This window comes from Osmia bicornis, chromosome 11 (assembly GCF_907164935.1).
Source record: "Osmia bicornis bicornis chromosome 11, iOsmBic2.1, whole genome shotgun sequence".
In the NCBI taxonomy this organism is placed as follows: Eukaryota; Metazoa; Arthropoda; class Insecta; order Hymenoptera; family Megachilidae; genus Osmia; species Osmia bicornis.
In genome coordinates, this window is record NC_060226.1 from 6314575 (window position 1) to 6330469 (window position 15895).

The 15895-nt window shown below is 40.8% G+C and overlaps 2 protein-coding genes across 6 annotated transcripts in view; one reads left to right on the top strand and one right to left on the bottom strand.

The window, feature by feature from the left end:
- LOC114873807 (junctophilin-1) overlaps positions 1 to 9329 on the top strand; it is a 34582-nt gene extending 25253 nt beyond the window's left edge. For 2 of the 3 annotated variants that reach the window (XM_029182511.2, XM_046287685.1), the window contains 2 exons: positions 4395 to 4604; positions 6133 to 9329. In XM_029182511.2, the coding sequence (XP_029038344.2) occupies positions 4395 to 4604; positions 6133 to 6219 (297 nt within the window). In that variant the 3' untranslated portion in view covers positions 6220 to 9329. Of the gene's footprint in view, positions 1 to 1868; positions 2852 to 4394; positions 4605 to 6132 lie in introns of those variants that run through there. The other variant, XM_029182517.2, reaches the window with a different exon arrangement.
- LOC114873808 (breast cancer anti-estrogen resistance protein 3 homolog) overlaps positions 1 to 15788 on the bottom strand; it is a 104833-nt gene extending 89045 nt beyond the window's left edge. For 2 of the 3 annotated variants that reach the window (XM_029182519.2, XM_029182518.2), the window contains exon 1: positions 15490 to 15788. In XM_029182519.2, the coding sequence (XP_029038352.1) occupies positions 15490 to 15616 (127 nt within the window). In that variant the 5' untranslated portion in view covers positions 15617 to 15788. Of the gene's footprint in view, positions 1 to 14306; positions 14364 to 15489 lie in introns of those variants that run through there. The other variant, XM_046287686.1, reaches the window with a different exon arrangement.
- Positions 15789 to 15895: the final 107 nt, after the last annotated feature.

Sequence of the window (15895 nt, forward strand, 5' to 3'; positions counted from 1 at the left end):
AAAAACAATTCACTGGGAACTCGAGGAGAACACGAGAAATCTTATCGTGTGCTGTACTTTGCGTAACAAAGTAAGCTCGGTTTAATTGGACATGACGGTCGTGCCAAGAAACGCGTAAATTGACGGCGCTGGGTCTGCACTCGTCCAGACAATAACGTATTGGCGTGAAAACAACGAACGATATTTTTGTAGCTGGGTTCGCGAGAACGGACGAGAAACACGAATTCCTAAACGGCATTGTTAATGGCCTCGCTTACGCTATTCGTTTCCGAGCACAATGGCTCTTATTCGCTCATTTTTCTATCGTAAAAGTTCACCATTTATTTTTATTCGACCATGGAAAGTTGCTTTTGCTTCCTATCGACAGACACGATGTTTCATCGACCAACACATCGGTCCAACAGAAATTACAAAACATGTGATATTTTCTTCCTATGTATACGTAATTCGGTCTCTTACGAATCGATATATACACGAAACGTAAACAAGAAATCTGCAATGCAAAACGTGCCACAACGAAGCCTCTAGAACGTCATTTGCACATTTATGATCGATTGTATCCCAGTCGATTTGTATGACAGGACGACCGAGTCAACGTCCCTCCTCGAGGAATTCATTCCACCGTAAATTAGCTATGTAAACCAGCTGGTCGAGACGAGTAGGATAGAAAATTCCGGATATCCGTTTGCTCGACAAAGAATCGAAGAATCGAGCACTTCATGATAATTCAGAAGAGGAAAGAAATTGTTAGAAAAAGATAACGGTTGAAAGGAAAGAAAAAGGCGGCAAAGATTTGTCGTGACGGTTACCTCGCACATTGATAAGACACGGGTCGAGAGATCACGGTAATAAAATACACTGGTGAAATGAGTATATCGCGCCGATTAACAAGGCTAATTAGTGCTGCACTGTGCACGGATGAGCTTAAAATTCGACGATTAATCGGTCGACTGTCGAAAGCAAACATTCGACACGGTTAAAGTGCTCATTTTGAATTACAAAATAGGCCGGACGCGTCGCTGAGGTTATTTTATGAGAGAAATTAAAATGATTCATTTGAACAGCTCGTCGATATTCAATTAGGTGGCATGTAAAACACCGAATTTTTGAAGAAATTATAATTTAACGCCATTAATGGAGAAGGTTATCAACTATGTACTTTCTAAACTCCAAAGACAAGTACCGTGCGTCGCCGACCTTCCGGCAGAAAAACAATTCTGTATTGAAACAATTGAATGCTTGAAAAGATGATGTCTGATATCAATATTCGCAGAAATATCGATAACCTTTAATTAACAATAAGTAATATCTGAACGCAATTAATTCAAGAACATAAAACATTTACCGAGAGAGGAAAAAAATAACAAGTTTATGTAGTGCTTATCACTATCAATTTTTTTTTTTTGTTTCAACATAAGAGAAACTGAGTCAAATTGAGACGCAATGAAGCAAACAGAAAACGCAAATGAAGAGATAACCGAGGCCCATTTTGGCGTGGCGAGGATCGAGCACAGAATTCTCGAAAACCTCGACGAATTTATTCGCATGCCAACCACGTGAATCAGACAGCCGCGAATTGCAGGTTCGACTTTATTTGCGCAACGATATTTCCGGTCGCGTTTCGACCGTGAACGATCCCCGATGATTCTCGCCTTAGCATCGCTTCTCTTTCCACCATCTTTACCGTGTTGCATAAACTCTACACGATTCTTCGTTTAAGCCTTCCATTAATACCGAACGATTTACCTTCTGATCGAATGAATACGTTATTTTTATTTTATAACCGAAGCTATATAATTTTTTATCCATTGCACTCGACTGGTTATAAAACGCGGATCGTTCGTACAAATTATAATTCTTGTGAAATCCTTCACTAATTATCAATTACTAAATGATGAGATAAGAAATTTTTCCGTTTCCGATAGTGAATATAAGAAATATGTTAGAAAGGGTAGAAAAGGTTGAGAAATATCAGGAAGTTTGTTAATTTCCATTGAATCGAATCCCGTTCAAAGATCGCGCGGACGAAAATAAACGAGCGGTTACAGCGGCCCGAAAAATCCCAAGTTCAATGCTGAAATGAAAACAAACAGTTCTGCTGTTCGTTCGGGTAGCGAAGTGTCGGTCGTAAACGGCTCAACATCCGGTCACCAAAATGCCGGGGCTCGACTAAAAATACCGATCGATACCGAGCGTCCGTTGTGTTCGATAGCGACGGATTCTCTTCGTGGATACCTAAAGTACAAAAGCTAACACGAAGAAAACGGTCCAACGACAAGCTGTAATAAATCAACGAGAGAACCGACAGGATCGACGATTCTCTGGCATCGACGTCGCCAACGGTACACGGCTGACAGCGTCGGGACGCGTTACTAGCCGATGCTATTTCGACGTGAAAATAGTGGGGCGTCTCTCTATTTCGGTCGAACGAGCCAGGGCCGTTCAGTCTGCGGCCTAGCTTCCTCACCAGGAGGCCACGAATCCGAATTTCCTTACCTTATCGTCGTGTTCTACAGAAAAAATCATTTTCCGTCCATGATTTTTTAAAGAAAAAAAAAAAAACAGAAAAAAAAACAAGCAAAATCATCCGGAGGGAAGGAGAGAAACTTTGTTCAATTTAAGAAGAAACGTGACGAGGAACACGATCAAAATGTTCAGAGATTGTCCGTGAAAGTTTGAAGTATCCGCTGGTGTTTCGAACGAGTTCTTTGATTTTTTTCAAGAAAAGGATCTTCCTTTTCTCGAGATGTTGTGGTCGGAACCGGATGAGGAAGAAGAGGCGCTACTATGCAGCCCTGCTCTCATGGCCAGGCGAGCCTCGGAGTCGTGGATAGTGTCACCTCCCGTGGAGGTACGACTATTGTATCCTCCATGACTCAGATTTCAATTTGCTTTATACGCATATAAATCTACCAATTTATGGCTTCACCGTCGTGTCAATCGTATACGAATGATCGTATACGATAGAATCTGTCGTCCATTTTATAGGGACAATCGCTTTGACGTGTGCACAATGTTTGTCTAAGAAAAGCAGGTCAAGGATCTGCTGTTACCTAATTCTAATTTTCATTCGTAATTACACGCGATAAGTCATTGCTCGGGTAGAAAGGTAAACGCACCCTAATGGTAGAACTTTCAGTGATTTTCGTGCAGTTCAAAGTGTTGAAAGACAGTCGATTATTATTTGAAATGTAAGAGAGGTAGATAAAAGATTCGCGAAGATAAACGCGAATGAAATCGCTGGCTAAGTGAAGTTTACTAATAAGAGCATCGAGAATGAAAGTAAGGCTTTTCCAGTCAGACATGACGGAACGTTATCGGTGCAATTGAGAGCGTATCAAAGGAAACAGCCTCGAAACCTCGGAACGGGGATTCAACGACCCGTATCGAAAGATACAAGAAGAAAATAAGACGAGCCTCGCGATCGAGGCTAATTAACGGTATCGGCAAAAATTATCGCCGAAGGAAGCAGGGGCGCCGCGTCGGTCTAATTTTACGCCAACTGAAACGCGGATAAGTTAAGCGAGCGAAAGATAATCGCTAGCTCGCTTTTACTCCAACGTTAATAAATAAAGCTTATCGCTTATTTCTTAAGAAAAATCTCTGTTTACGATTAGTCTATTCTGAACGTCTCAAGTTTCCAACGACATATCCAAGAAAATCGTTTATTCGATCACCTTCCCCTTGGCCGTGAACTTTCAATTGTTTATTCGATCGAATAAAAATCATGCAAGTTAAAGACATCGCGAAAGGTCAATCAGATTGATACCAATGCACACGCTCGAGATGATCTCAACCGTTTCCTTATCGGTTTCTCGGAAGATGGGAGAAAAATCAGTGTCGAAGGTCAACGCATCTAGCATTCCCGGCCTTTGCATCATTATTACGCGCGATTACGAGGCGAGGTTGCGCGTTTTGGAACTGGTCCAAGGATTCCTTGTCTTCCTCCCCTCGATCTCTTCTTCACTCTGCCTTCTTCAAAACTGTGGAACTAATGAACGCGTAAACGTCCGCGAGCCAAACGAATCGATATGAACGTTCAAACGACGGATTTCAAATGTCTTTATTTTAATTTACAGACGTTATTAGAAAGCCTCGTAATTGGGTGACTTTTGTTTAACCAGGTATCCGATAAATCAACGACTCTAGCGTAGATTGTCTCACGATAAGAGCAAAGGGCCTATAATCGGTCCCCTAGACCTGCATCCTTAGACCGCATTCATTGTTCGAACAAACCCATGTAAGAAAAGATTCTTTCGAACAGAAGCTTTTCGATGAATTTGAAGAAAATTTACAAGGGTTCGTTGCGAATGTAGATGTGAAGCTTTAGACGAGCAATCGTGTACAAGAGCCACCTCTCTCTCCTTGTTTCTCGTTTTCTTTTCATCAAACAGGCGATGCCCACGCCGTCGGTGTCCCTTCAACGGAAGAAATCGTTACCGGATGTGGCTCAGCCGATCCTGCTGACTGCGACGGCACCCTTGTCCAGGGAGGAAGTGAGCGTGTTGAGCAGCATGAGAAGGGAAGAAATTCGTAGACAGATCGACGAGAGCGAAAGGCTCAGGGCCAATCCTCTGCTCTACTTGGTCAGTCCTCAGGTTAAAGTGAGTATCAACCCCGGATAGTAGAGTATCTACTATTTTATTTGATTATTTTGACACGTCTAGCACGAATCAAAATTTTTCGTTTCATCGGGAATATATTAATCAATGCTTCCATCACGGTATTATTAATGACGTTAATCTAACCTCGTTAGATTAGCGTTGACAGAATGAAGAATAGACGTATCGGTGGTAGAAAAGGGGAAAATCAGAGATAACGGGGACAAGGCGAGTGTAATTAGGGGGACCGGCTATCAGCCTGCTTCTTCTTTCAAAGTTATCGTTGTTTCTACTAATGATTTTGTAACCTCTCTAGATAATACTGTCAACGGGCATTAAAATGCTTATTCTACGATAAGTACGATTAATAAATGTAACTAACAAATGCAATGAATATTTGTTACACAGAGTATCACAGTAGTTATGATGATACAATCAGAAAGAGGTAAATTTCAATTCCAGGCTCAATGCAAATATGTACACAAGTTTGGTAATTGTAATTCGGTAAACAAGTATTCTAATTAAACGCGTGAATGTATTTGAATCGTACGATAACACCGTATTAAACGTCATCGATTAAAATACATATCTTGTTGAAATTAAACAAGCCTCTCATTTTCGCGGGTGTCGTCCAATGAAACGAAGTTTTCCCGCGAGGAAATGCGTCCGACCATCGCGGTCGCGTTCAAGAAACGATAATACGTAAAAAGAAAAGGAACAACGACCTCGAGGAATCAAGATCGCGATATTGCGTAGAACGCAGTGAGAATTAGACGTAATACAAGAGTGGGTGACACGAGGCCTTGGAAAGAAAATCGAAGAGACGGAGGGGGAATAAAAGAGCTGATGCTTGAATCGACGACGCAAAAACATCCTTATCAGTTGATTGCAAGAGTAGGTCGCACGCGTATCGATGCGTGATTATGACTGTCTGATCGACCGGCGATCGTTTTCAATATCCGTTCCACCTGACACCGGGGCAGATTTTGCATTTCAAGCGTAACGCGGAAGCAATCGATCCTCTTTAACGTTCGCTTCTCAATTAAACTTCGATAGAATCGACAGATTCACTCGTACAATGGACATTCGTTAAGAATTTAACGAGGAGCAAATTTTATTTATCGCGTTCTCAACTTCATCTTTACCGAAGTAAAGGCAAATTCGCGAAAACAATAATACGATTTGCAAATATGAATTCCAACTGGGGCGTTATGAAAACAATCTGCGGCTGTTTAAGTCGTCAATTCCTTAACCGGCGCGGTGTTTAGAATAACATTATCCTCGTGTCATGAATCTTTTATTAAGACACGGTTAATTTATTCCGCTTTTTATCGTACGACGAAGCTCCGCCGATTGTGGCTGGAACTTTCGCTTGATTTACGATTCATCCGAAACTCGTAAACGAGACATTACCAACCCATTCGATTATCACGTGGTTCTTTCAAAAGATAGACTCTACGCGAGAATCGATTAACACGTTAAATGTCAACGATCTTCCACGGTTTTTTAAACGGTGATTACAATTTTGCAGGACTGGTTCTCGAGGCAGCAGCTAGTGATGCTGGTGCTCTTCATCAACATATCCTTAGCCCTGATGTTCTTCAAACTGCTGACGTAGCAGCCAGCCGACGATTGGGTTCACGGACTCGTATTGGACGTGACCTGAGACCCGGGGGCGTCGCGACGCCCCGAGTCGTCACCGATAACCGACGTTCAACCGACGCGAGAGCGACAAAGAAACATAGAGGGGACGACCGAGTACCCCTCGAAGGCGAAATCATTGAACAGAAAGAGAAAGAAAAGGAAGCATATAAGGAAAAAGAAGAAAAAGAACCGCTGAAAACGGCTTTCGAGCAATTTCACTCGGTCCCACGTTAAGCTTGGACAAGGACACGCTGGGCGAGGACCTCGACATTTCACGTGGGACGAGAAGACGAAGAACAAAGATAGGGAATCGTTTCGACCAACTTCCGGGCACTTTTTTAAAACGGACGAACGATTGTCCGAAATATCCTTCCGGTAGTAATTTTGTCGACGATGCGAGGGTTCGATTTGCTGGGACTTCCGTCGAGGAAGATAAAGGATCGGCTGAATAAATTTTTTTTTTTTTTTTTTTTTCGTCTGAAACACAGGGGTACCGACCACAAGACGCGGTCATCCTGTATCGTACCTATTTTTACACCGAGTATTTTAATAATAATAATAATAATCGACGATGATGATGATATATTTGTACGAGCTGATCGCGTCGTTGATCACGAGCGATCCAGCTCAAAAAACACGCTGCGCACACAGAAAAAAAGAAAATAACATTTTCTCTATACACATTTTCCTGTTCTTAATCGACGATCGGCTCGAGCGCGGACACCGGAAGTCGGCAGGATTTTTATACACGATGATAGAACGGCTAGAGTGAATCGTTTGTCAAACGGAGCACACGGTATACATATATGTATTTTTCAAACGGTTGTTGTTCTTACTTTTCTGTCGCTCGAAAATGAAAATCGAGACAGGCTCGCGTGAGAAATGCCAGCCGAGGATAATCGAAGATGGCGTTGAATTTCCGATTTCTAATTAGAATTGTTACACGATTTCTACGAGTTTTTGAGAATCGACGGAGGGGAAACGTACGTGAGATTTACGTTGTCGCGTGATTCAAGTTACGATATATTCAAGTGTTATCGATCGTGTACGTGTATGAGTGTTACGTGGATATACATATATATACATGTATGTATACGTATTAATTGTAATCGCTTCGTTTACGAAGTTGTTTTCTTTCGTGTAACCATATGCCTTCCACGCGAAATTGTACATAGCAACGACACATTATCTCCTCCGATTTTTATATATGCACACGTGGAAATTTCTCTTCGAATCGTGGCGACGAACACCGCGATACATGTAATATAGTATACGTTGTTTAACCGTGATTGCGAACTTGTTGTATCGTTCGGAAATTGGAGAAAAATAATCCGAACGATTGTATTTTGGAAGAATGAAAGAAAGAGAAACGTTCTTTTTTGATATTGTCGCGAGGATCAGATAGAATTTAATCGCGAATTAACACAAGTTTTTACAATGAAAATCCGCTTGTGTACAGATTTTCAGCCGCGTCAGGCGGTGAGTTTTTGAAGAGAGAATGAAATTTTGACGGAAATTTCGACGTGCGAATTTTTATTCGAACTCCCTGCGCTCGAGCGATCGCATTTTTTCTAGCCTCAGGCATAGCTTGTATATCTCTAGATGAATTTGTAAATAAAAGAAAAAGAGAGCGTATAGATCGCGATCGTCGCAAGTTAATCGAAGTCAGGCCTGAGCAATTCGTGTTCATAGAGCAATTATCTGAGAAAATAAATGGGTAATGACCACTCGGGTGGTGGAAAATTGAATTCTTTATCGCGACAAAGTTATAAGAGAAAGTTTAGGTTTATGCCCTTAGGGCACAAATTGCCCAGGCTTGGTCTGAATCGAAACGCGCTTGGCCCCTTCGATGCTTGACTATTTTTCCAAACCAAAAATCTACTCTCTATTTTCATCCTCCGCTACGATACATATACATATTTTCCTCTTTGTACCTAACTTTAGCGGTTTCACAAAGCAGCTCTAAGTTAATTTGCTCGGAGCGTTAGGATGAAAATAGAAGTATTTGTACCGTGCATTATTTGTACGAATCTAAAGATGATTCTCGTATAATATTGTCTTCGTCTCGACAAAATTTTCATCGATACTATGAGGAACAAGGAACTAGGGTCGAGACGAGGGATTGAAATAGGGGCGACAAGTATCTTGTATCTTAGGAACGAAGTTATGAAAATTATGAACTGATCGAAAATGTTTTTTGTTACGAAGATCGTTCGTGTATAAATATAATTCAAGCTACTTTTCGAAGGCGTGATCGTTGTCACGGAAACATCTATTGTGTATATATATATATATATATATATATTGCAATTACGTGTATGAATCGATGAATTGGTATCGAAGAGAACAACTCGAAAATTTGATAACGTATCTGAAAGGTAGAGAGCGTGTGAGCAAATGATAAGAGAGTGAGAGTGAAAGTTGTTCGAGACTTTTGGAAGAAAGGAAGAAAGAAAGAAAGAAATTTATTATTGGAGACGAATCCAATATGTATCGAATGCGTTCTTCATTACACTCATTATTGCGCCGTGAGAAAGAGAGAGAGAGAAAAAAAAAGAAGCCATATCACACGAATCAAAGGGACAAATTTCTAATATTGTATAGAAATGAACAGGTGTATCGAGGACGAAAGGATAATCTGTTTCGCTATTCGATTGTTGATCGTATTATATCACGAAGAAATCCACGGTAAAGGATCGTATTGTATATTTTACTTGTTATCTCTTTGACTATTATCGACAGTTAGCATATCTCGTTATTATTGTATATTATTATTATTACTATCATTATGGTTATTACTATTATCGCTAATTATTCATTATTGCCAATTTATTATTGATCGCGATTATCGCCATCTCATGATCACCTTTAATTAATTATTATTCTATCGACGGCTCGATACGAGCCAAACCCTGGCGTAAGAGGAATTTTGTTACCTTACGATTATATGAAATCGTGACGAAGAAAAGAAAAAAAAAAAAATTAAGAAACGAAGGTAAAAATCGATTCACATGGGGCCCACTGTCGTTGTTTATTTGCGAGAGAACAGTGCATTCAATAAAACTTCTGTATCATAAACGACAATCGATTTGTCTGATTGTTGCACGAGTTATCAACCATGTATTGGCTTATCAGTGAAAGGAGGGAGATAAATTTGAAAAAGAAAAAAGGAAAACGAAGGGAAAGATTGAACGAGGCCAGCAACTTTTCGTACCTCCAACGAGAAAAATCGATGGTGTTAAGAAACACCGTTTCATGTTTCTCTGCCTCGAATACAAAGTTGCGCGACACACGTGCGATAATTGTACTGTTGCGTACAAGGTCGGTTTTGCATAAAACCTCGGTAATATCCTCTAACTTTCAATGAGAATCATTCTGTCGGTTGTTTAATTAGTAAAAATTATTTACCTAAGGCTGTTCGTTAAAAATGAAACACTCTCAAAACGATAGAATCTACTTCCGGGTGGAATTCTTTCTCGCGCGTATCGTCGAGTGTCTGAATAGAAGCGTGCCGATAAAAAGATAACACGAGTTTTCGCGTGCATCGCGTCGATCACGTGTTTCCTCTGACCTCACAACGATGCATCGTTCGCATGGCTCGTGTTATGCCAACGAAACACGAGCGAGTCCGATATCGGCACGAAACACCTATATATACACCATGATAAGGAAAGTCGAGATTGATAGTTGAAACATGAAATTTAAAGAACAGTTCAACGTACAAAAATATTTTGCCATATTTTCGGTCATTTCTCCAATTTCTTAAAAGTAGAATTCGGATAATTTCGAGAGACTCGAATTTTTCGATATTCAAAAATGATATACCATTTGCGCAACATTTCAGAGACAAAGAGGAAGACGGATGAATGGTAAGCGGAAATGATGGATTATAGCCTTGGTTTCCTCCATTCGGATGAGAAAAAGAATAAAGCTACGGTTAATCCAGCATTATCATGATTGCCGAGTAACAGGCCCGATAAGACAATCGCGAGACAAAAAGTTCTACTTTTAACCGATGAATAACTTCTGCGAGCCGGACAGACAGATGGTCGTCGATTCGTCATTGCTGCAACGACCGTGAAGAATGAAAACGATGCATCGATAACTTTCCTTACTCGTGCGTTTTCTTTTTCTACGATTCCGTCGCTCATCGCTCCGTTTGTTCCGCGTTCTATGTCAGAGACGCGCGCGGGCGAACAGGCGGGCTCGTGGCCAAAAATATTTGAATGGCCGAATATAGAACGTCTTGTGGCTTTCGACGGGGATAGATAAAGTTCTATTGCGCATAAGATTCTTCAACAGGCGAACGTGACATTATCTACGTCTCGCTCGTTAAAGCATTTATCGTAGAATGATACATTGATCAAACTTTCGGCTAAACAAATATGTACTTTGATCGTTATCACGGCTAAAACTACCCTTACAGAACACCACGCTCATTTCAATGATTTTGACATATCGATGTTCCATTTATTTCATTCGTATCGTTATTCAAATAAAAAAAAAAAAAATAATAATCTGGAACGTTGAAATGAAATTTGTTTCATTTCGTAGCGTATCCTCGAACGGAGACTTTTCTGTCGCGCTTTATGAATATTAATTTACCGTTCGCGTAATCTGAACTTATATAATCATCGTCTAACTGCGATAACGCGAACCTACCGCATGCCGCTCTTTGATTACAGACATTTGTCAGCCCCTGTTCAACCAAACGCGTTCGTGTAATCTTTCACCAGCTATGATAACGAGCGAAATTTTGTGTGCCTTTGGATTTTACACTGGTGTTATCTGAACATCGTGGAAATTAAGCAAATAAAAAAGAAAGAAGAGAAAGTAGAAACACTTCTTCGATCTTCGTTACGTGTTTTCAGAACCGTTAACGAATATTCGACAACGCAGACGGAGGTTGCATTGGAATATTAGGTCAAGAGAGAAAATGTCGAATCGTTTGGTTCAATTGGACGAACAGTTGCCTGTATAGCGAAACTGGTAAGAATCCTGATTCAGCAATTCGATTGATTCGCAGAAAATTCCTTTTATTGCCGTTTCGGGTCATCTAACTCTTTGATAGGTCGCTCTAATTGCTACGATTTCGATTCGCCTGCATCGTATAAGCAAACACCATTTCCTTTAATAGCTTCCCAATGTAATTTGTTCGAAATTAGAGAGAAAGTTAAAAGGATCATCGGAGAGACGCGGTAAAATCCTCGAGGCAAATTATATCCCGCTTCCTACCGATATATCGATCGAAGAAATCGATGAATCCGTTTGATGTGTCATTTTGCGACCAGGAGATTTACTTTATCGTCGTTCTGTCGCAATATATCTAACCGAGTTCCAATACGATGCATGTATATATGTATTTCGTAAATCAAACGAGGTACATCGATCAATCATGAAACATCGAACAAATCATTATGGATTTTTATTTCAAAACGTGGAACTTTCCAAACTATACAAGTAAACAAGTATAATGATACATTTAGAAGATAAATATCTAACAGCAAATGCATTATCAAGATTAGTATACTTATCACTCGACTAAAGAAATTGTAATTTCTTTTAATACACTTAAAATCTACTTAAAACAACGTTAAAACCTCTTAAAATCGGATAAGAAAAAATAAAAATAAAGTAAACAAGGTGAGTATTTTTGATATCAAATTAAAATTTGCAGGTGAAATGAAAGAAAGCAAGTGGTTACCAGGTTGTAAGAAGAAAAAAAAATGCGATTTCTGATAATTCTTCGACGAGCAGAAAGTAGAACGCCTGGAACGACGCGTACGATCGGGTCAGTACGTTGACCTTAGGGTTCACGTAGATGTGAACGATAGAAAAAAGTATGTTCGATAGTTATTATGCAACGGCCTGGTAACAAGGCTGTGCCCTTTTCGTCGATTACCAGTGTTGCTGGAACGGGACGTCCGTAACTTGTAACATACTCGTGTATTAATAAGAGACACGCACCGAGTACACGTGCGTGTTCTGGCCTCGCTCTGACCACGCGCCTCCCGCATGCTTCTCTAGCGATTCGCGTGCTACCAAGCCTAACGAGAGACCTTCGTTCCACAGAGAAAAAGAGAGACGCGAAAACGGCGCGTGTATCAGGCACACCTAACGAATCCACGCGATTATTCGATCCAAACAGGTGCGAACGTTTCTTTTCCCTTTTATTGATTCAAAGCGGAGGCCAGGATGGGCCTGGGTCCTTCGAAATGATAACTTCGAAGTGACTCATACGTGCTACGCTGTTCTTTTCTGTTTTTCCTCCGACCCTAATTCAATAAACTTTTGTTATTAGCTCCGAAAGGGGAATCCGTTGCGCGAAATACGTTTCGATCGATCGCGCGAAAAAAGTGAACAAAGTATGAAAATTAGAATTGCAATTATACGGAATAATTAACTGGTGACCATGATTTCGACAGCCGATGCGACGAGGAACTAATCTGTTAGTTCCGTATAAACGTTTAGGAAAGATAACGATAATAGAGAAGACGTTGAGGAAATGGTTTGTGGTTTCAGCGTTATCAGAAATTACCAGCCCAAGCTGTCTTTCCCACCGCTTCTAATTTCAGGTTAACGAGTAAGAACGTTCTCGCGGAGCAACGGAGAAAGTAGATTCGGCATCGATAAAATACATATTTTCACCGGTTTTCGCGTTGCTCTCTTTCGTTTTGCGCATGAAAAACTGATCGTTCAAGCAAAGTTCACGTTTCACCTTCCTCAATTGCGTTTACTTCGCGGCGGCTGTTGGCTGCGCGTTACATTTCGATCGATTTGCATATGGAAATGAAAGGAACAAAAACTCGTTTCACGCGGTGTATTACACTTTTTCTGCAATGATAATTGATCGTCATCGGTCGCGTTCGATAAAGAATCGGGAATAACGGGGGCCCGGTGTATAAAGCACGCTTGTTATTCCCCTTTCGACTTTCCAATCGTTAGAACCATTCGATTATGCAACATTTCGCAATGGGAAAATCGAGAAATCAGGCATCGACGTGCCGATTATTACGAGGCTGCGTCAAGGCTCGCGTTTTCACGAGAGGAAAATGATCGTTAACGATCCCCGACCGGGTAGGACTACCGGCACTGAATTGGATAAAACGATCCGACCATGGGGAAGCAATTTCTTCATCTATCCGCTTCGATATCGATACGCTTCCTGCGTAAGATTTCGACAACCTAATCACCATTTCTTTCATCGATAATCGCGAATTAACTTCTAACAAACAGAAGCGTTTGTTCATTATTTACTTCTAGAAAAGAAAAGAAAAGAAGAATGATCGGCTATCTGTGTTGATTAATACAGCAAAACAATGTCGAAGAAACAAATAGTCGCGATAAAAATACGACGTACATATTTCATCTATACGTACGTAGAGTGTTTTTATTATTGAATCGCATCGGTATGACTTGCGTGAAACATGACTAATCACGGAAACCATTATCATCGTTGGTCATCGACTAAACCGATTGTATTCATCAATAACAATGCACAGCGGGGAGAGAAAGAAATTTCCTCCCTTGCGCAAAGTAACCCGTTGCAAAGGTTCGATAGTAAGAGTACGCAAACTCGTGCGATAGATCATTGTAAAATTCATTCGTTCTGCGTTTATTCATTTTCAAGATAGTATTTTCTTACTCGTTTCTCTCGTTTCTCAAGTACAAGAATAACACAAATATTATGTATGTACATATAACAAAATATATCTTAATTTGCTTACGATTTCAAAACTTCATTTGTGCAAACAACTCATGGACGTCTCGAGTTATGCTGACAAACTGAGGTTTGTCGTTTTTTAAAACATTGCAAATATATTCGACCTTACGATGTTTGATGCGAAGGTAGATATTCAAACATTGGAAAGAAAGAAATTTTTCAACAGTATAAGGAAAAATGTCTAAGGAACTATCTCATCGTTTACCATTGAAAATTTTTTAAATATACAAAATATTTGGTATTCCAGTAATTCGATTGCAATGCTAACTATAGAGAGGGGGAGGGGAGAGAATGGTATTAACGTGTGAAATATTTCTTATATGCAAAGCAACTCACACCCCTCGCTACGATATTTTTGTCATCGCCTCTTTCAGGAGTCCTTTTAATTCGAGATGCCAAAGAGTAGACGACTATAATGTGTCTCTATGACTTTATCGTGTGCCACGTGTCGACGCACCTATATACACGCACACGAGATCGTTTCTATTGCGTCGGAGACGGGGCACGAGTTAACTTGTAGGATTCACGGCGTAATAAATTCCTGGCCATACATTGACACCGCGCGAGCGGACGAGCAGAAAATCGCGACAGAATTAAAATTCAGCTAGCCGCCCCGAGACGGCACGTTGCTAGATACATATAACTGTGCTTGCGATTTTCTCCTGTATCGATTCGAAGCTACGCGTGCAGCAGCGAGACAACGCTTCGCGATACGCGTTTACGTCTCCCGTTGCCTCGAGCGAAAGGTGAACGATTCTCGGCCGAATGTAAATATTGTTATACGCCGTTCGATTCCGAGCGGATGACGCAGTTATTAAAGTCTAGTATTTACTACATTAAGTAGCGTCCCGATTCGGTCACGTACATATAACGACGTTTTTGTTCTCGAAGGAAACACAAGAGGCTGATCTGTTGAATAAACATAGCGTTACAAACTACGCAACGATCTTGACAGCTAACAAATGGCAACGGTTATTTTCGGCCGGCAATTTGTCATTTTTGTTAAACGAAGCCACGTACTCGTGAAACGTTTATAGCGTCAGTTTTCTACGTGATCAAAACATCGAAAGTTTCGCGCTGAATTCTTTTAATTTCCTTTCTGCGCGTGATGGCGTTACGATATACAAACAAACACGCCGCGTGAAAATTACGGCCCCACGCCACCGAGGCGAAATTTACATCATTCGATCCCTTTCGCAGCCGACTTCGCGTGAAGAGTCTCCACACGGAAGCAACAATGGCGGTGGATCATTTATACTTCTGCGCATGCGTGTTCTTACGGTGCATCGATGGCAGCACTGATGCTCGTTTTAAAAGCGAAATTTACACGAATATCTATTCTAATGACTCCTACTTTCTCAATCACTAATTCAAATACCATCAGCCATTACAAAAATGGCGTATATATATTCCAAAAGAAACTTTAAACTCATAGTTCATGACTCTTATAACTACGCAGCTCACATGCACGTACTACTGATTCAACCAAATTATTCCTAATATTAGTTAATTGTTACTCACATGACAGAAGTACGATGTACCAGCCCACGTGGACGCTGCAATTAGTCCATGCAAGCACAAAAGTAACCTCGATATCGTTCACGACCGGTTGGCACACGAGACGCGGGTTCGACAACAAACTTGACATTCGTATGTCAGATACGTACGAAAGTACCGATAATTTAGCAAAATTTATGCACACACGGGTTACAGGCACACTCCAATGTTATTACGTATACACGGGTAAGTTAGAAACGAACGTATTACGACGAATAATTCGAAACGAAAGACGCGATTGTTCAAACTGCCGCACGCGTCACCCACGCCATCTTCGTACTGACAAGATGGCGCGACGGTGCCGGGAGTAACAGCTGAGAGGCGAGTGGAACATCTGCGCATGCGAAGCACACAGCGAGACGTTCTTTCC